This window comes from Coregonus lavaretus, assembly GCF_964263955.1.
Source record: "Coregonus lavaretus genome assembly, chromosome: 4".
Lineage (NCBI taxonomy): Eukaryota > Metazoa > Chordata > Actinopteri > Salmoniformes > Salmonidae > Coregonus > Coregonus lavaretus.
Window position 1 is genome coordinate 16,296,381 of NC_139991.1, and position 21,681 is coordinate 16,318,061.

At 45.9% G+C, this 21,681-nt stretch overlaps 1 protein-coding gene across 1 annotated transcript in view; it reads right to left on the reverse strand.

The window, feature by feature from the left end:
* Positions 1 to 434: 434 nt before the first annotated feature.
* The window catches only part of LOC311127608 (neural-cadherin-like), a gene marked incomplete at both ends in the record, with an annotated part of 196,071 nt that continues 174,824 nt past the window's right edge, over positions 435 to 21,681 (reverse strand). The window contains 5 exons of the mRNA XM_084159431.1: positions 435 to 965; positions 2,040 to 2,194; positions 9,717 to 9,961; positions 10,739 to 10,919; positions 11,533 to 11,797. Of these exons, the coding sequence (XP_084015557.1) occupies positions 435 to 965; positions 2,040 to 2,194; positions 9,717 to 9,961; positions 10,739 to 10,919; positions 11,533 to 11,797 (1,377 nt within the window). The remainder of the gene's footprint in view (positions 966 to 2,039; positions 2,195 to 9,716; positions 9,962 to 10,738; positions 10,920 to 11,532; positions 11,798 to 21,681) is intronic.

Genomic DNA, 21,681 nt, shown 5'->3' on the forward strand with positions numbered 1-21,681 from the left:
GTCCAAGAGGTGCCAGGCAATCATCGCAATTCATTTCACTGACAAATATAATAACATTTTCACCCGAATCATTGTCAACCGCAAGTCACTACAATAGGGCTGTGTGCCATGCTCGGTAAGTGCCATCATTAATCTGTTCATGTCATTGATTGGCAGCTCCCATTATCCAGTGAACAGTGAGTCTCAGCTATAGGCCCGGTTAGGTTAACGTCAGTCCCAGCCTCAGCCTCGCTCTAGGCCCGTTTAGAGGAAAATCCCTGTGGAGAACAAGTCACTCCCAGAGAGGAGAGAGGCCAAGCTCTCCATCAGTCTCTCTCTCCTTCCTGCACTTTTCTCTCTCCTCCTATGCTTCCAATTAGTTTCATGTAGCTCTGTAGTTTTCTGCTGTTTGGTGGTCTCTGCACTACGGTAGCTTGGTCTGTCTCTCTCAGCGTTCAGAGGTCGCTGGCCTCGGTTTTCTCATAGAGGGCTTTGAGTTCCTCGAAACGTGGGCCCCAATCCTTCAGGGAGTCTTGGCCCCTAGCCGTGTCCTCCTCCAACCCGGCTGAGCTGAAGGAGCTGAGGGACCCGGCCAGCGAGCCTCCCCCCTCCGTGGAGAACACCTGCAGGGAGTCGAAGGGGGCCGTCTCTGGGGCCTGGTCAGCGTCCCGGATGATCTCACACAGGTAGCGGGCCAGGTCCTGGCTGGAGAAGGACAGGCTCTTTCTGGCCAGCAGGAGGGGCCTGCTCTGGCCCTGGGCGGGGGTCCTGGTGGGGGGCACGTCCCTCCGCAGGGTGGTGGTTGTGGTGAAGGAGGAGGGGGCGGTGCTGGCACCCAGCCTGCTAAGAGTGTCCTGGGGCTGGGGATGTTGGTGCTGGGTGTGGGGGTGGTGATGTTGGTGGATGGCTCTGGAGCGGCTGTACTGGACAGACTGGGCCGGACTGGGCTGGAGAGACTTCTGGAGCTCGGCCATATCATAGGCATTCTACACACACACAGAGGGAGACAGGATGGAATGTCAAAATAGAGAATGGAAAGGAGGAACAAATGGACAGATGGAGCAATAGAGAGTATTTCATATTTTATTAGGATCCACATTAGCGGTTGCCAAGGCAGCAGCTACTCTTCCCGGGATTGAAACAGAAATAAAACATCACACCATAGAGTGTGATGGTGAGTGAGGAGACAAACGAGAACATCAGAGCTTCCTCAGCATCATCCCATTTTCCGTATGCTCTACCTGGCTACGTTAACACTCTGTCTTCATTTTCTCCCTTAGTGAACAAAATCCAGATTAATTCTCTGCTAGTGGAGACCTGACAGACTGTATTACCCGAGTACACTAAGTAATCTGAGGGAATGTGAAGGGGGCGAGGGGAGTGTTTCACTTCAACAGAGCACAGGAAAATATTGGACGAGGGCTAGAGAACATCCATTTTTATATAACACATAATCACTTCAACATTCATTTGATTCAGGCGAGACTGATTCACCCTCGTTACCACGGCAGCGCTTCACTCTGGAGAGATGGAAGCCCGGGCCCTGGAGGAAAGGAGGGTGGAGGAATGGTAGAGTGGAGAAGTAAATGACGTGTGGGTGTGCTCTGTAATTGATTACCTGATGAGAAAAGTGTGCAAAGCCTGTGTGCTGAAGCAGCTCTCACATCTAAAGATTCACCAGAAGATCTCTTAAAAGGATTGCAGCATCACCAAGCATCTGATAATCACATTATGTGTCATTGTGTGTAAGGAGATCATGAATATACAAACACTCCACTAGTTTCTTTCTAGTTGGAGTAGGAGGTGAACCAGAGTGAGAAGGTGTTACAATGGCATGGTGGGGAAGAGGAGTGTGCTTGAGCCAGTGTAGGCCTCAGAGGAGTGTGCTTTAGCTAGTGTAGTACCCATAATGCCTAGCCTGGAATCCAACCTGAATTGCTTCACTTCACAGATTCAGTCTGGAACTGCCTTAATTGACACCATTTGTGACAAGGGACCAAAATGCACAGTATCCCATTGTAAGTGTGTAGGAGACATACTGTAGATGTGTTGGCTTTTACCTGGTCCTCCTCTCCTCCTCCTTCCTCATCGTAGTTGAGCACGTTCTCTCTGATGTCCTCCCAGCCGTCATTGTGAGCTGACACGTGGTAAACACCCTCCTTTAGGCCCTTGTAGCTGCGCCAGCGGGTGTACAGGAAGATGCCCAGCAACAGCACTAGGGGGCGCCGGAGAGCACAGAAGGAGGAAGAGACAGACGCACACAGAGGGAGAGAGAAAGTTCCTAGTTCAGTTTGATTAGAAGTGACTGCGTGAACCGTTTCCACTGCGTTGATTTGACATTGCATTATCAGCATGATGGCTGTGCTGAGAGGCCTGACAGGCGGACTGCTGGCTGACTGCTGGGACGGCTACTCAATAAGGGCTCTCTCTGCAGAGCGGCAAGTGGTGCTCTCAAAATCAATCGTCCCCTATAGACTGCTGTGACCTTTAGAGTATATTATCTACCCATACAGTACTTCTCCATAAATCTCTCTATACTGTACCCTTCCCTCCCTCCCTCCCTCCCTCCCTCCCTCCCTCCCTCCCTCCCTCCCTCCCCCTTCCATCATGCCTTATTTGACTCAACCTCAGCTTTTATCATTCCTCAGATGTCTTCCTCCCCCTCCTGCATCTCTCTCATCTTCAGTTTGTTCAAATTCCTTTTTGCTATCCCTCTCCTTTGCCAATTGCCCTTATTTGTTTTGGTTGTATCTATTGGATGTTGTGGGCTCACTTGTCATTAGTTTGATAAGGTGTCATTTAGCAAGGGGACCAGGTCGACAGGCTGAGACAGATCGAATTGAAATCTCCCAATTATCAGGGCAATCTCTGAGTGAACTCTCACTCTTCAGAAGTTAGGTACTGGTGTACCCAGCCAGAAACAAGCTGCAACACCGGCAAAAAAATCAATATCAATTTATGAACACAATGTGTCACAAGCAAATGAAGTCGCTTTTAGAGGGCTTTGTAGTGCTGGGTCTATTGCACAGGAATATGCAATCCCATGTCTGTCTGTTACTCTATTATTCCTGTGAAATGTTGCAATTGTCTTTAGAAAAGACATGTTCATCTAGGTGAGAGTAGTGTTAACAAAGTCTCAGAGATTGACACATGATTCTGTTCTAGCTGTGTGTTATCTCAAGGCCACCGTCTCTAACTCTAAAACACAGTGTTTCAAATCAAATCAAATTCTATTTGTCACATGCACCGAATACAACAGGTGTAGACCTTACAGTGAAATGCTTACGAGCCCTTAACCAACAATGCAGTTTTAAGAAAAATAAGTGTTATATATAAAATAGGTAACTAAAAAATTAATAAATAAAATAATTAAAGACCAGCAGTAAAATAACCGTAACGAGGCTATATACAGGGGGTACCAGTACTGAGTCAATGTGCGGGGGCACAGGTTAGTCGAGGTAATTGAGTTTGTGTATGACTGTCTGTCATCACTTGGATTGAGAGTGTTGTGTGATTAAGAAAAAGATTACTCTGAATTTAGTTCAGGTCAGCTCTCATAGAGACTTCCCTATTGGGTTGTCTGTCTTCAAAAGCCCTCTCCGATTGAGAGATGTGTGTCTGTTCTCTCCAGGAGCTGAACTGTTGCTCTGATTACTAAGCAGAGGAGGTCTGAGTGGCTGGCTAGCTGCAGTCTGCGTCCAATACTTTTTTTCTCTCCTCTCCTCCTCTCTTCTCCTCTCATATCAGAACCCTACCAAAGCCTGCACTATCGATTGCATCACCCAACTAACAACCTAACATAACCCTAAGATACACAACATGCATCCCAATGTCTAACACACAACACATTCTATACCAGGTTATGGAATATCACTAAAGATGATTGATTCTGTCTGTACCACACCAATACAAAAGCAATATAGATGCTGTAACTGGCATGTGCATCATGCTGAGTCCTGTGATGCATTCATTTGGAGTAGAAAAAAATCTCACTGAAGAATGATTTGTTTGTTTTTTCTGCACCACTTGGGGTCTTTTTGAGTGGAAAAAGGTTGCAATTCACTAGTCATGAAATACCTAATTATAAGACCAGTGTATAATTCAACCAGCAGCAAAGCATACTGTTTTGCATACCGTATGGCAAAATACTGAAACAGTTACATTTCTGATTTCAGCACTAAAGCATAGTGTGTAATGATAGCTAGATTCTGTATACAGTAATGCATGAGGACAGTATATAGAGTAGACTTTTCTTAGCTCAGACCCATATGAACGTGGATAAAGGAAGAAGAGCCTGTTTTCCTCTCTCCTCTGTTACACCATAGTGAGAGCATCCCTGTAGTGAGAGCATGGGGAGATGAGAATCTCTAAATAAATAAATCCTAGCCAATAATGAGCAGGCTCAAGGCCATCAAACTATAATGCTGTTTACTGCAGCGAGCCTAGCAAAGCCTGCTCTCGCTCCCTCCATTCCTCCCTCTATTACTCAATGTGTGTGTGTCTTTCCATTTCTCTCTCCCTTTCTCTCGTTCTCTCCCTTGTACCTCTAATCCCTTTTGCTGTCTTTCGCTGTCTGTGTACCTCTCCCACCCTGCCATCCCTAGTTTCTCTGACATTCGCTCTCACTGTATTTCTGTCCTCTCTCATTGACTCTCTCTCTGCTCCACTTTTTGCCCATCTCATACCTCTATTGGTCCCAGGTTATCACTCACTGGCTAAATGGTTTGCCATATAACTCTCATTCCATCCCTAGCAAAGAGCCAGCTGAGGCTCCAAACCCACTGTGTACACTCTTAGAAAAAAGGTTTCCAAAAGTTTCTTTCCGGTTTTCCCCATAGGAGAACCATTTTAGGATCCAGGTAGAACCCTTTTTGGTTCCAAGTATAACCCTTTTGGGCTCCATGTAGAACACTCTGTTGAAAGGGTTCTACCTGGAACCAAAAGGGTTCCTCAAAGGGTTCTAGTGTGGGGACAGCCAACTACCCTTCAAGGTTCTGGATAGCACCCTTTTTTCTATGAGTGCATATTCTACTCTCACAGTCACTGTAAGAGACAACATTGTGAATAGCGACAGGTCCAGAGACACCTTTAAAAGGCTCCAGCCAACATCAACGTGTAACAGCTGTGCTATTTATTCCTGTCACCGTGGAAACTAATCCGGATACAGGCGGGACAATAAAGAGGAGACATAAAAGAGGGATATCTTCTAGAGTTGTATTCCTCTCTCTGACTGAGACTACTTTTTTAACCCCACCTCACAACAGACTCAGACTTTAGGATGAAAAGCTAATCTAATCTGGAACCGTGTGCAGGACTGAAGGGATTAGGCCGAGCCTACACTGCACACACACATGCACGCACACACACACACAAAAGCACACACACACATACAGTGCCTTCGGAAGGTATTCAGACCCCTTGACTTTTTCCACATTTTGTTACGTTACAGCCTTATTCTAAAATGGATTAAATAAAGAAAAAGCTTCAGCAATCTACACACAATACCCCATAATGACAAAGCGAAAACTGTTTTTTAGAAATGTTTACCTTTATGGTAGAGTGACCAGACGTAAAAGGCACATGACAGCTTGCTTGGAGTTTGCCAAAAGGCACCTAAAGACTCTCAGACCACGAGAAACAAGATTCTCTGGTCTGATGAAACCAAGATTGAACTCTTTGTCCTGAATGCCAAGCGTCACGTCTGGAGGAAACCTGGCACCATCCCTAAGGTGGTGGCAGCATCATACTGTGGGGATGTTTTTCAGCGGCAGGGGACTGGGACAGGGACTGGGACAGGGACTGGGAGACTAGTCAGGATTGAGGCAAAGATGAACGGAGCAAAGTACAGAGAGATCCTTGATGAAAACCTGCTCCAGAGCACTCAGGACCTCAGGCTGGGGCAAAGGTTCACCTTCCAACAGGACCACGACCCTAAGCACACAGCTAAGACAACGCAGGAGTGGCTTCCGGACAAATCTCTGAATGTCCTTGAGTGGCCCAGCCAGTTTTGCTTTGTCATTATGGGGTATTGTGTGTAGATTGATGAGGGAAAAAAACAATTTAATCAATTTTAGAATAAGGCTGTAACCTAACAACATTTGAAAAAAGTCAAGGGGTCTGAATACTTTCCGAAGGCGCTGTACATACATACACACACACACTGGGAAGTCAGACTGTACAGTCTCACTTCCCAGTGTGTGTATGTGTGTGTGTGTCTGTGTGTGTGTGTATACGTGCATGTGTGTGTGCGTGTGTGTGTGTGTGTGTGTGTATATGGTGGAAGTCAGTTATCCAGAAATCTCAATCAACAGCTTGAAATAGTGGAGAACCAAGCTGTTCCATTCCTTTCACCATGCATTTTCAGTGTGGAGCCTCACCTGCCAGGTTTACAATCTCTTATCAATGTACCTGTTGTTATACACAGCTAGTAGACGACACTCAGTACCAGTGTAGTTAGCAACCAAAACATCCTCTCTGTAGCCTTATAGCTTAATGATGGATAATGGATAATGTATCTTGTTAGAGATCAATACATTTTACATTTAGTCAATAACAGGTTTACTGTGAATTATTGGACAAACAATATAGGTTATGCAGACATCAATCAACAAGCAGTTCAGTAACAAAGTAGGAAGAAGACACAACATAAATATTACTGATTAAAGACAAAGAAACCTTAAGAACAAAGTTAAATCAGAACAATGAAAATGAGAGAGAAAGAGGAGGATATGAGTATGGAAAACAAATGATAAAGACAAAGGGGTTTTGAGAATAGTGTTTTATTATAAATATGATTAAAATATCTTATGGCACAGAGCTTTACATAGGGATAAAAGGATGCTTGTAATTCACTAGTAATTTCAAAAGTACATGGAATAGTATCACTCTACTCTAACATTCGTCCAACATATTTATATATATTTTTTTTTAAATGTAATTCTATACACCTTACACAGGTAGCCTTTTGACAAGTATGGGGACATTTGAGCTGCGTCACAACAACATTTGAGCTATTTGGCAGTGGCATAAACAGAACCACTTGTTGGTTCCCTGATTTCAGCCCTGACCTCTCCATTTTGTTTATCCTCGCACTGACATAACCATTTGGGGATGCCGCTGATTAAAATACACTTTCACCATTTTTAAAATAAATGTCTTACTAAGAGATTCAGGTAGCAGTTGGACATGTGTCTTGCTATATGCCTTCATTTAATATAATGTATTGAGAAGTACATCAATCTCTATTTCAGATAAGACGCTGTGTGCATTGTATTGTGTGGATTGCCATGCACATTGTGCTTCAAGTATAGGGACTTGAGGTGCAATTTGGTTTAATTAGCATTAATAGGATGATGAGTGTGAGGCCTCTCCATATCTCTCTCTCTGTCAGACCCAGTGGTAGGCTGGTTCAGAGTTCTGACTCACTGTGTTTATATAAGGAGCCCTGGCGTGAGGAGGAGAGGAGGCTGTAAGACACTGCTCGTCAATTCACTTCCACATCAGCAACCATCAGTGTTTTCACGGATACACAACCCCCAAACAGAGCCTGGCACCACATGGCCCAAGCAGTCCAGCTCAATGGGTAGCTAGGCTTTTCTCACGGATGGAGAGGTTAGGCCGGCAACCACAGCCTGGTACCCAATCAGCTACCACTACTATGGAGTCAAACAGGGATTTATTCTGTACATTCCACCATGTAGGGGGTTCTTTCTGTATATTCGGATTTCTGTACATTGTGGACTCTGTGCCTTTGCATTTGTCTCTTATCATTGAGATCACTGGACAACCTTGAAACATCTGCAGACTAACAGATGACCATACTCATACAGTAGATGAGGTCATTATACTGTACTAATTTATGGTGCCCATGACGAGCCCTCTGGCACAGTCGTGTAAAGCCAGAGCACAAGCTCCTGTAATCACAGGTTAGAGTCCGCCAGATGGCTACGGGACATACTGAGACATACAAACAAACATAGCCAGAGGAGAGGCTGCAAGTCTGCAAAAAACAAGGCATTATTGCCTATTCACATTGGGGAAATGACACAGATATCAGGAGGTATCTGGAGAGATGTCCTCTCTGCCCCTCAATATAAGACACCTTGGCAGCACACACACGGTGCACTACACCTGATAGTATCTCTGTGGCTCTATGGGCCTGAACAGGTCCTCTAGGTCTACACACTCATCTTTATTTAGGCATTGATCATTGATCTAACAGCAAGACCTAAAAGCTGGACCCTTAAAATTAGCCGAGCACCACCATCCTACAAAGGAACACCTACACACTGCAGTCTAAATGCACAGCTTATTCCCAACAAAAATAATTCAGCAAAACTGAACATTGGGTAATTTTCACTGATACAATTCTTCCCTCTCCAAAATGGTTTTGGCAAGCTTTACTGAGATCTATTTTTCGGACAAGGGGAGTAGGCCGCTTGCTATTTCCTCACAGCTGTAGCTAGCTGAGAACATGTGAGACAGTGGAGAGGTTCCTTCTACATCCAGCGGAGGAGGGAGGTGGGTGAGAGGAGGAATTGGAGTGGATGAGGAGGTGGAGGCGTATAGCATTCACATCATGCCATAAACCTATTAACCATTAAGAAAAGGAAGCTTCAGAATGAGATGCTTTTTGCTCTGCATACTGTCAAGAGATCCAGAGCCCTTTACACTCCCAGTTATTCAACTGCTCGTATTTACTCCAAACTGGATTGAATGCAGCTGGGAAGAAAACCTCTCTCTCAATACTTAAGTTTCTGTGCGTGGAATGCTTGGCCAATTGAAATTCTATCTAAAGTCCAAGTGCATTGATCTCAATTTCCTTGGGCTTCGGTAAACAGCATATTGTGCGCCTACAAATCAAGTAATTAACACTTAAAAAGCATCAGTGGCTGTGGATGACCAAGGTCATGTTGCCTTTAAAATTAAGCAAAGGTACGAGAGGGGAAATGATCATTTGAGCTTAGCAATTGTTTTTGGTCTGCTTGGAGAGACGGCTGAAGCTGAATGCCCAATGAGGATAGAGGAGAGGACAGCGGGAGACGGCCAGCACATTGACACCTGATCTAGTGACTGACTATGACTGGCTGACACTAGATTGACCAGAAGGCACGTATCAAGGTGGACTACTGAGTACTGGTCAAAGGTCAAAGGGACTCATTTTCATTGCCTGTTATGACTAGAGTATAAGTTTGCTACCATAGCATTGTCCATAAGTTGCCCACACACTGTCACTGTTTGACTCAGGCATTTCTACTAGACCTGTCAATGGACTTACAGTACAGTGCTCTACTTCAGCTGATAGAATGATAGGGGAGATGGACATGACAAGAGGTTGAATGGGAAGAGGAGATGAGTAAAGAGTGAGGATTTGATGTCCAGTGTTACTATCGAGATGACACAGACAAGCAGACAGACAGAGACAGACGGATGGACGGGTGGCAGACAGACAGACAGACAGACAGACAGACAGACAGACAGACAGACAGGCAGGCAGACAGACAGGCAGGCAGGCAGGCAGACAGACAGACAGACAGACAGACAGACAGACAGACAGACAGACAGACAGACAGACAGACAGACAGACAGACAGACAGACAGACAGACAGACAGACAGACAGACAGACAGACAGACAGACAGACAGACAGACAGGCAGGCAGACAGGCAGACAGACAGGTGGCAGGCAGGCGGGCGGTCGGTCACCAGAGCCAGAGCAGGCAGTAGTTGGTATAGCTACCTAGCAGAGCCATGAAGCAGATGCAAATAGCGAACAGGGAGCTGAAGCTCAGGCCCACGTCATCTCGGTAGATGGCCAGCGCCACCTCGCAGTGGCGCCCCCGGTAGCCCTCGGGGCAGTGGCACGTGAACTTGGAGGGCGACTGTGCCACGCAGGTGCCCCGGTGGCATGGCCGACTGGCACACAGGGTGTAGAGGCAGAACTTCCCCGTACCGTTCACCTTCACCATGTGGCCAGGGGGACACCTAAAAAACAAGATGGAGGGAGGAGCAAGAGGAGACGTTAGACATTTTGGTTAAAAGAGAGAGATAAAACAGAGGTTAGATCTCTCCTTTCTGATTTCCTGATTCTATTTCGGTCCTCCAATGTATTCTGAGGATAACACAGTGTATTGGTCAAAAGCTATGTATCTCAGTTAAATAGTTACTCGTGATTTAGACTATTTTCCATGTTACCCTTATCTTGTTTCTCCTTCTGTGAAACAAGTGTTACGTTTTGGTAGCTCTGTGATTCAGATATGCACAGACACAGAGACACACATCGGCATACACATGTATGATGTGAAACCAGTTGGACTCCTTCAGAACTCACACAGAGCATTAACCAGGCTGATGAACAGCAGTGAGGATGAGCAGCCTGCAGGCTGTTGAAAAACAATGTATCCCTGTGTCTTTATACAGCCTCTTAAATCACCACCATTACCATGATCAGAGAGAGGAGCTAGAACAGGGGGCCTGGGTCGAATAGCTGCCCACACACTGCCTGTCAACATTTGACTCAGGCATGTTTACAGCCAGCCCTGCAGGACTGAGGTGTATCAAAGGGCCTGGTTTATCCAGGCCCCCTGCAGTGTGCCTCTGTGACTAATGGGGGATGAGTGGATGTTTATCTAAGATTAAAGGCTGCGAGAGGATGAGCCACTGGCTTCTGAGGCTGTAGTCCTTGAAGAAGACAGAGAGGGCCTCAGTGTGTTTGTATAAGATATAGAGAGAGATCTGATAATTGTGTTTGAGTGTGCATACCTGCACTCATGGACTCTCCAGAGGTCAACACAGGTGAAGGGGGGGCTACATTGGTTCCTCTTGCAGGAGTCGGAGGAGCAACCGATGGAGAGCCCCTGGGAGCTGACCACGGAGACCCCGTCTCTGGGCTGGCCATCCAGAGGCACGTATCGACCATTCAGCCTCAGGTCCCGCATGCAACCTTAAGAGAGAGGAGAGGACAGAATGATAATCAAGTACATACACACACACACACACACACACACACATACACACACACACATACACACACACACACAGAAAGAACCTCTGACACACAAACACACACCATTTACTTTCTTTGCCATGCTCTGACACCCTTACAGGCTTTTAAAGTCCATTTAATAAACACGCACACTGTCTGTTTCTGCCTGAGGCAAAGCTGTCTGACCGCCCTTGTATTTGCACATTCTACTGTCTCTCTCCCTGTATGTCACATGCCATTTCCACAGCACTGCAGAGCACTGCACTGCACACTCTCATAGCCGCCTCACACTTTATCTGTCTCATACCAACCTCCCCTAGGGCAGCCATCATCCCCTAACTCTAAAGATGCATTTGTGTGAATTATTCATTCACCAGTCATGTGAATCATTTATAATCGGCAATACAATACTTTGTAATCTCACTAAAAAGGGGATTATGAATTGATAAAGCCCCTAATTCTGGCTGCACTTTATTAGAAAGCTCTGTACTCCTTCTGTCACTAACTGTCTGCCTCGCACGCCCAGACTAGCCCTTTTCCCATCATGCACCACTCCCTGCAGTCTCCTCACCCTGGAAGCTCTTGTTGGAGCCTGAGGGGAAGGCGTTTCCCAGCATCACCACTGCGGGGTCGGTGATGATCTCTCGGCTCCGGCCCGGCGCCACGCTGGCCTCCCGTCTGCCCCCGCCCCCGTCCAGACGCAGGGTCAGTTCGTTGTCGTGGCGATCTAGGTAGACCTCGTGCCACTCGCCATTGTCCAGGCGATAGGAGGGCAGTGTCAGGTTGTAGTCTCCGTCTCCCAGGTTATAGAAGACAGCCAGTAGGCCCTGGTAGATCTGGAGGAGAGGAGACAGTTATAGAAGACAGCCAGTATGCCCTGGTAGATCTGGAGGAGTGGAGACAGTTATAGAGGACAGACAGTAGGCCCTGGTAGATATGGAGGAGAGGAGACAGTTATAGAAGACAGACAGTAGGCCCTGGTAGATCTGGAGGAGAGGAGACAGTTATAGAAGACAGACAGTAGGCCCTGGTAGATCTGGAGGAGAGGAGACAGTTATAGAAGACAGACAATAGGCCCTGGTAGATCTGGAGGAGAGGAGACAGTTATAGAAGACAGCCAGTAGGTCCTGTTAGATATGGAGGAGAGGAGACAGTTATAGAAGACAGACAGTAGGTCCTGGTAGATCTGGAGGAGAAGAGACAGTTATAGAATACAGACAGCAGGCCTTTGTAGATCTGGAGGAGAGGAGAAGAGGAGAGGTGAGGGTAGAGGGGTTATTGACTTCGCATAGAATCGCAAGAGTCAATACTTTTTTATCGTTGAAGATTCCAGAGACCCCTCTTCAGTCCACCCCAACAAACCCTTATACACAACAACCAAGAGAGGTAAGATACAGTATACATGCAGTAAACAAAGCCAATAGCAGTTGGACAATCCACTCAATAAACCAACATAGCTCTTCTGATACACATGAATGTGAGGGCAGACTAAGGAAGGAGATAGAGTGAAAGAGAAATGGCAGGAGGATGATGATTCTGTGACTCTGGTACCATGAGGAAACAGTATAATCATTGAGGGCTGGATCTGTTAAGACCCTGCCACACACTAACTGAATTAAACATACCACCCCCATAATTGGAAACATCAGGGCCTGGGGAATTCAATATGCCTCCATTTATTCAGCAACTCTCTTTTTAACTTTTCCTCTAGAGGGTGGGTCATCTGGGCTCTCTCTCTCTCTCTCTCTCTCTCTCTCTCTCTCTCTCTCTCTCTCTCTCTCTCTCTCTCTCTCTCTCTCTCTCTCTCTCTCTCTCTCTCTCTCTCTCTCTCTCTCTCTCTCTCTCTCTCTCTCTCTCTCTCTCTCTCTCTCTCTCCACATCACTACCAACCTCTCTCAGTCCTTTGGCCTATCCCTATCTTTGTTCTTATCTCCCTCGTTCTCTATCTTTCTCCACTCTATTTCACAACAACAACAACAACAACAACAACAACAGCAACAAGCTCCATTGATCTCAGTCCTAATCTCACTGGTAACTCCTAGCTCAACAAAAAGAGCATGACGAGACCAACTTTATCTTGTCTTCTGTTGAAGCTCACCTTTATTACCCAGGATCCACCAGGCCTGCCAGTTTTCATTAGAAAGCAGGATATACCAATGAAATGAAACAGATTTTTGTTTTTATGCAACATGCTTTTCTCTTTCCTCAGATCTTGAAAAGAAAACGATTCCATTTCAGCCTGGCTCGAATGCTAATCACTTGACTTTCAGAGAGCAATATTCATTTAAGACAAACTGTTTATTTGCAGCCAGGCACGCAGATACAACGCGAGGTGCTTGTTAGTGTTAGTCTATGGACCATTGCTATGGTGAGAAGCAGCCTTCATTTCAATTTCAAAAACTTCCGGAGGCTCCCACTGAGCATCATTTGCAAACACTCCATTTTACTTCGCCGCTGTTGTCGACGTAAACAGCGGTATGAGACGAGCAGAAAGAGAGGAGATGGGGAAAGAGATTCTCACGTATACCTCAACCTCTACTTCCCCCCCAAGCTAAAAGTCTAAAACTGTGAACTGTTCACCTCCCTATCCGCCTCCCCATCAGCTGGCTCAGATAGCAGTGAGCTCCACTAAGATGGCTCCAAGGTTGTTTTCCTGGTGAGAGATTGCTTATTTCAAGATTTTCTAATGAACTATTAATTATCTTTAGACCTCAGTGGGATGGCGCTTTTACCAGACTAAGCGAGTGCTGCCGAGGCACCTCATGTTCCCCCCAATTAAAGCTGAATGGGAATGTGCTCCGCTTCCTGCTCTCTCTCTCAGGTGGGGATGGGGGTTCGGGTTGCTGCCAATTCCCTCTACTGCACCCAGCGAGCGCTGCTCTGTCCCCAATCAGCATTAGTAAGAATACATTTAGATGGAGTCAAAATCTACTTGCAATAACCCCTATGGCCAGGGTTCAGGTGGAATGAAAGTGTGAAGATGAAGCCAGGGTTTATAAATGGATGGGAATAAGGTCAGGGCAAGGTATTTTAACAAGTCTGTGAATGCTTTTGTGAAAGAACAGTTAGAAAGACATGGCATATAGAAGCAAACCTGATGGACATCATGAAAATGATCAGAGAGGTTGAGGGTAGAGGACATTCAGGAGTAAAAACAAACAAAACATAATTATTGTAAAATTGACTGTGTCCATAAACTGTATATAGTATGTATAAGCTGGAAGTAGAGGCCTAAGCGTTGTTGTTCACTAGTGGTGGGGTTGGAAAGTAATAAAGGAAAATATATTTTTAAAACATGATGTGTATATATATGTATGTATATGTATTTATATGTACAGTGGGGAAAAAAAGTATTTAGTCAGCCACCAATTGTGCATGTTCTCCCACTTAAAAAGATGAGAGAGGCCTGTAATTTTCATCATAGGTACATGTCAACTATGACAGACAAAATTAGGAAAAAAAATCCAGAAAATCACATTGTAGGATTTTTAATGAATTTATTTGCAAATTATGGTGGAAAATAAGTATTTGGTCAATAACAAAAGTTTCTCAATACTTTGTTATATACCCTTTGTTGGCAATGACACAGGTCAAACGTTTTCTGTAAGTCTTCACAAGGTTTTCACACACTGTTGCTGGTATTTTGGCCCATTCCTCCATGCAGATCTCCTCTAGAGCAGTGATGTTTTGGGGCTGTCGCTGGGCAACACAGACTTTCAACTCCTTCCAAAGATTTTCTATGGGGTTGAGATCTGGAGACTGGCTAGGCCACTCCAGGACCTTGAAATGCTTCTTACGAAGCCACTCCTTCGTTGCCCGGGCGGTGTGTTTGGGATCATTGTCATGCTGAAAGACCCAGCCACGTTTCATCTTCAATGCCCTTGCTGATGGAAGGAGGTTTTCACTCAAAATCTACATGGCCCCATTCATTCTTTCCTTTACACGGATCAGTCGTCCTGGTCCCTTTGCAGAAAAACAGCCCCAAAGCATGATGTTTCCACCCCCATGCTTCACAGTAGGTATGGTGTTCTTTGGATGCAACTCACCATTCTTTGTCCTCCAAACACGATGAGTTGAGTTTTTACCAAAAAGTTCTATTTTGGTTTAATCTGACCATATGACATTCTCCCAATCCTCTTCTGGATCATCCAAATGCACTCTAGCAAACTTCAGACGGGCCTGGACATGTACTGGCTTAAGCAGGGGGACATGTCTTGCACTGCAGGATTTGAGTCCCTGGCGGCGTAGTGTGTTACTGATGGTAGGCTTTGTTACTTTGGTCCCAGCTCTCTGCAGGTCATTCACTAGGTCCCCCCGTGTGGTTCTGGGATTTTTGCTCACCGTTCTTGTGATCATTTTGACCCCACGGGGTGAGATCTTGCGTGGAGCCCCAGATCGAGGGAGATTATCAGTGGTCTTGTATGTCTTCCATTTCCTAATAATTGCTCCCACAGTTGATTTCTTCAAACCAAGCTGCTTACCTATTGCAGATTCAGTCTTCCCAGCCTGGTGCAGGTCTACAATTTTGTTTCTGGTGTCCTTTGACAGCTCTTTGGTCTTGGCCATAGTGGAGTTTGGAGTGTGACTGTTTGAGGTTGTGGACAGGTGTCTTTTATACTGATAACAAGTTCAAACAGGTGCCATTAATACAGGTAACGAGTGGAGGACAGAGGAGCCTCTTAAAGAAGAAGTTACAGGTCTGTGAGAGCCAGAAATCTTGCTTGTTTGTAGGTGACCAAATACTTATTTTCCACCATAATTTGCAAATAAATTCATAAAAAATCCTACAATGTGATTTTCTGGATTTTTTTCCTCAATTTGTCTGTCATAGTTGACGTGTACCTATGATGAAAATTACAGGCCTCTCTCATCTTTTTAAGTGGGAGAACTTGCACAATTGGTGGCTGACTAAATACTTTTTTTCCCCACTGTATGTATGTGTATATGTATGTGTCGAAGGTATATTTTACATTTTAGTCATTTAGCAGACACTCTTATCCAGAGTGCATACATTTTTATAAATTTTTTCATACTGGCCCCCCGTGGGAATAGTATATGTATGTATATATACACTGCTCAAAAAAATAAAGGGAACAATTAAACAACACATCCTAGATCTGAATGAATGAAATAATCTTATTAAATACTTTTTTCTTTACATAGTTGAATGTGCTGACAACAAAATCACACACAAATTATCAATGGAAATCAAATGTATCAACCCATGGAGGTCTGGATTTGGAGTCACCCTCAAAATTTAAGTGGAAAACCAAACTACAGGCTGATCCAACTTTGATGTAATGTCCTTAAAACAAGTCAAAATGAGGCTCAGTAGTGTGTGTGGCCTCCACGTGCCTGTATGACCTCCCTACAACGCCTGGGCATGCTCCTGATGAGGTGGCGGATGGTCTCCTGAGGGATCTCCTCCCAGACCTAGACTAAAGCATCCGCGAACTCCTGGACAGTCTGTGGTGCAACGTGGTGTTGGTGGATGGAGCGAGACATGATGTCCCAGATGTGCTCAATTGGATTCAGGTCTGGGGAACGGGCGGGCCAGTCCATAGCATCAATGCCTTCCTCTTGCAGGAACTGCTGACACACTCCAGCCACATGAGGTCTAGCATTGTCTTGCATTAGGAGGAACCCAGGGCCAACCGCACAAACATATGGTCTCACAAGGGGTCTGAGGATCTCATCTCTGTACCTAATGGCAGTCAGGCTACCTCTGGCGAGCACATGGAGGGCTGTGCGGCCCCCCAAAGAAATGGAGGGCTGTGCGGCCCCCCACACCATGACTGACCCACCGCCAAACCGGTCATGCTGGAGGATGTTGCAGGCAGCAGAACGTTCTCCACGGCGTCTCCAGACTCTGTCACGTCTGTCACATGTGCTCAGTGTGAACCTGCTTTCATCTGTGAAGAGCACAGGGCGCCAGTGGCGAATTTGCCAATCTTGGTGTTCTCTGGCAAATGCCAAACGTCCTGCACGGTGTTGGGCTGTAAGCACAACCCCCACCTGTGGACGTCGGGCCCTCATACCACCCTCATGGAGTCTGTTTCTGACCGTTTGAGCAGACACATGCACATTTGTGGCCTGCTGGAGGTCATTTTGCAGGGCTCTGGCAGTGCTCCTCCTGCTCCTCCTTGCACAAAGGCGGAGGTAGCGGTCCTGCTGCTGGGTTGTTGCCCTCCTACGGCCTCCTCCACGTCTCCTGATGTACTGGCCTGTCTCCTGGTAGCGCCTCCATGCTCTGGACAATACGCCCTCTAACCAATTGTACTATTATGTGTGTTTTTCCGCGTTATTTGTAATTTATTTTGTACATAATGTTTCTGCCATCGTCTCTTATAACCAAAAAGAGCTTCTGGATATCAGGACAGCGATTACTCACCTCGTATTGGACGAAGATTTTTTCTTCAACGAGGCGGCCGCGAAGGATATCATACAGACACCCGACAAGGCCCAAATCCCCGTCATTCGCGTGAGGAAGAGACGGAGATATCGTGGACGTAGATCGGGGTGCCTTGTAAGGATCCGACGGCGAGCGAGTAAACTGCCTCTTCCATCAATCCTATTAGCCAACGTTCAATCTTTTGAAAATAAAGTGGACGACTTAAGATTACGGTTATCCTACCAACGGGACATTAAAAACTGTAATATCTTATGTTTCACCGAGTCGTGGCTGAACGACGACAATGATAACATTCAGCTAGCAGGCTATACGCTACATCGGCAGGACAGAACGGCTGACTCCGGTAAGACAAGGGGTGGCGGTCTGTGTATATTTGTAAACAACAGCTGGTGCACAAAATCAAATACTAAGGAAGTCTCGAGGTTTTGCTCGCCTGAGGTAGAGTATCTTATGATAAGCTGTAGACCACACTATTTACCAAGAGAGTTTTCATCTATATTTTTCATAGCTGTCTATTTACCACCACAAACCAATGCTGGCATTAAAATTGCACTGAATGAGTTGTACAAGGCCATTAATCAACAGGAAAACGCTCATCCAGATGCAGCGCTCCTAGTGGCCGGGGACTTTAATGCAGGGAAACTTAAATCCGTTCTACCTAATTTCTACCAGCATGTTAAATGTGCAACCAGAGGGAAAAAAACTCTAGACCACCTTTACTCCACACACAGAGACGCATACAAAGCTCTCCCTCGCCCTCCATTTGGCAAATCTGACCATAACTCTATCCTCCTGATTCCTGCTTATAAGCAAAAACTAAAGCAGGAAGCACCAGTGACTCGGTTAATAAAAAAGTGGTCAGATGACGCAGATGCTAAGCTACAGGACTGTTTTGCTAGCACAGACTGGAACATGTTCCGGGATTCTTCAGACAGCATTGAGGAGTACACCACATCAGTCACTGGCTTCATCAATAAGTGCATCGATGATGTCGTCCCCACAGTGACCGTACGTACATACCCCAACCAGAAGCCATGGATTACAGGAAACATCCGCACTGAGCTAAAGGGTAGAGCTGCCGCTTTCAAGGAACGGGACTCTAACCCGGACGCTTATAAGAAATCCCGCTATGACCTCCGACGAACCATCAAACAGGCAAAGAGTCAATACAGGTCTAAGATTGAATCGTACTACACTGGCTCTGATGCTCGTCGGATGTGGCAGGGCTTGAAAACTATTACAGACTACAAAGGGAAGCACAGCCGCGAGCTGCCCAGTGACACAAGACTACCAGACGAGCTAAACCACTTCTATGCTCGCTTCGAGGCAAGCAACACTGAAGCATGCATGAGAGCACCAGCTGTTCCGGATGACTATGTGATCACGCTCTCCGTAGCCGATGTGAGTAAGACTTTTAAGCAGGTCAACATTCACAAGGCCGCAGGGCCAGACGGATTACCAGGACGTGTACTCCGAGCATGTGCTGACCAACTGGCAAGTGTCTTCACTGACATTTTCAACATGTCCCTGACTGAGTCTGTAATACCAACATGTTTCAAGCAGACCACCATAGTCCCCGTGCCCAAGGACTCTAAGATAACCTGCCTAAATGACTACCGACCCGTAGCACTGACGTCTGTAGCCATGAAGTGCTTTGAAAGGCTGGTCATGGCTCACATCAACAGCATTATCCCAGAAACCCTAGACCCACTCCAATTTGCATACCACCCCAACAGATCCACAGATGATGCAATCTCTATTGCACTCCACACTGCCCTTTCCCACCTGGACAAGAGGAACACCTACGTGAGAATGCTATTCATTGACTACAGCTCAGCATTCAACACCATAGTGCCCTCTAAGCTCATCACTAAGCTAAGGATCCTGGGACTAAACACCTCCCTCTGCAACTGGATCCTGGACTTCCTGACGGGCCGCCCCCAGGTGGTAAGGGTAGGTAACAACACATCTGCCACACTGATCCTCAACACGGGGGCCCCTCAGGGGTGCGTGCTCAGTCCCCTCATGTACTCTCTGTTCACCCATGACTGCATGGCCAGGCACGACTCCAACATCATCATTAAGTTTGCCGACGACACAACAGTGGTAGGCCTGATCACCGACAACGATGAGACAGCCTATAGGGAGGAGGTCAGAGATCTGGCCGTGTGGTGCCAGGACAACAACCTCTCCCTCAACGTGACCAAGACAAAGGAGATGATTGTGGACCACAGGAAAAAAAAGAGGACTGAGCACGCCCCCATTCTCATCGACGGGGCTGTAGTGGAACAGGTTGAGAGCTTCAAGTTCCTTGGTGTCCACATCACCAACGAACTATCATGGTCCAAACACACCAAGACAGTCGTGAAGAGGGCACGACAAAGCCTATTCCCCCTCAGGAGACTAAAAAGATTTGGCATGGGTCCTCAGATCCTCAAAAAATTCTACAGCTGCACCATCGAGAGCATCCTGACTGGTTGCATCACCGCCTGGTATGGCAACTGCTTGGCCTCCGACCGCAAGGCACTACAGAGGGTAGTGCGTACGGCCCAGTACATCACTGGGGCAAAGCTTCCTGCCATCCAGGACCTCTATACCAGGCGGTGTCAGAGGAAGGCCCTCAAAATTGTCAAAGACTCCAGCCACCCTAGTCATAGACTGTTCTCTCTGCTACCGCACGGCAAGCGGTACCGGAGTGCCAAGTCTAGGTCCAAAAGACTTCTCAACAGCTTCTACCCCCAAGCCATAAGACTCCTGAACAGCTAATCATGGCTACCCGGACTATTTGCACTGCCCCCCCACCCCATCCTTTTTACGCTGCTGCTACTCTGTTATGTATTAATGCATAGTCACTTTAACTCTACCCACATGTACATATTACCTCAACTACCTCAACTAGCCGGTGCCCCCGCACATTGACTCTGCAACGGTACCCCCCTGTATATATAGCCTCCCTACTGTCACTTTATTTTACTTCTGCTCTTTTTTTTCTCAACACTTTTTTTGTTGTTGTTTTATTTTTAAAATAAATATAAATATATTTTTTTGTTTAAAATAAATGCACTGTTGGTTAAGGGCTGTAAGTAAGCATTTCACTGTAATGTCTGCACCTGTTGTATTCGGTGCATGTGACCAATAAAATTTGATTTGATTTGATTTGATTTGCCACAGCTCGCATTGATGTGCCATCCTGGATGAGCTGCACTACCTGAGCCACTTGTGTGGGTTGTAGACTCCGTCTCATGCTACCACTAGAGGGAAAGCACCGCCAGCATTTAAAAGTGACCAAAACATCAGCCAGGAAACATAGGAACTGAGAAGTGGTCTGTGGTCACCACCTGCAGAACCACTTCTTTATTGGGGGTGTCTTGCTAATTGCCTATAATTTCCACCTGTTGTCTATTCCATTTGCACAACAGCATGTTAAATTTATTGTCAATCAGTGTTGCTTCCTAAGTGGACAGTTTCAGTTCACAGAAGTGTGATTGACTTGGAGTTACATTGTGTTGTTTAAGTGTTCCCTTTATTTTTTTGAGCAGTGTATGTATATATACAGCTGTGGAAAAAATTAAGAGACCACTGCAAAATTTTCAGTTTCTCTGGTTTTACTATTTATAGGTTTGGGTAAAAATAACATTTTTGTTTTATTCTATAAACTACTGACAACATTTCTCCCAAATTCCAAATAAAAATATTGTCATTTAGAGCATTTATTTGCAGAAAATGACAACTGGTCAAAATAACAAAAGATATGCAGTGTTGTCAGACCTCGAATAATGCAAAGAAAATAAGTTCATGTTCATTTTTATACAACACAATAGTAATGTTTTAACTTAAGAAGAGTTCAGAAATCAATATTTGGTGGAATAACCCTGATTTTCAATCACAGCTTTCATGCGTTTTGGCATGCTCTCCACCAGTCTTTCACATTGATGTTGGGTGACTTTATGCCACTCCTGGCGCAAAAATTCAAGCAGCTCGGCTTTGTTTGATGGCTTCTGACCATCCATTTTCCTCTTGATCACATTCCAGAAGTTTTCAATGGGGTTCAGGTCTGGAGATTGGGCTGGCCATGACAGGGTCTTGATCTGGTGGTCCTCCATCCACACCTTCATTGACCTGGCTGTGTGGCATGGCGCATTGTCCTGCTGGAAAAACCAATCCTCAGAGTTGGGGAACAATGTCAGAGCAAAAGGAAGCAAGTTTTTTTCCAGGACAACCTTGTATGTGGCTTGATTCATGCGTCCTTCACAAAGACAAATCTGCCCGATTCCAGCCTTGCTGAAGCACCCCCAGATCATCACCGAT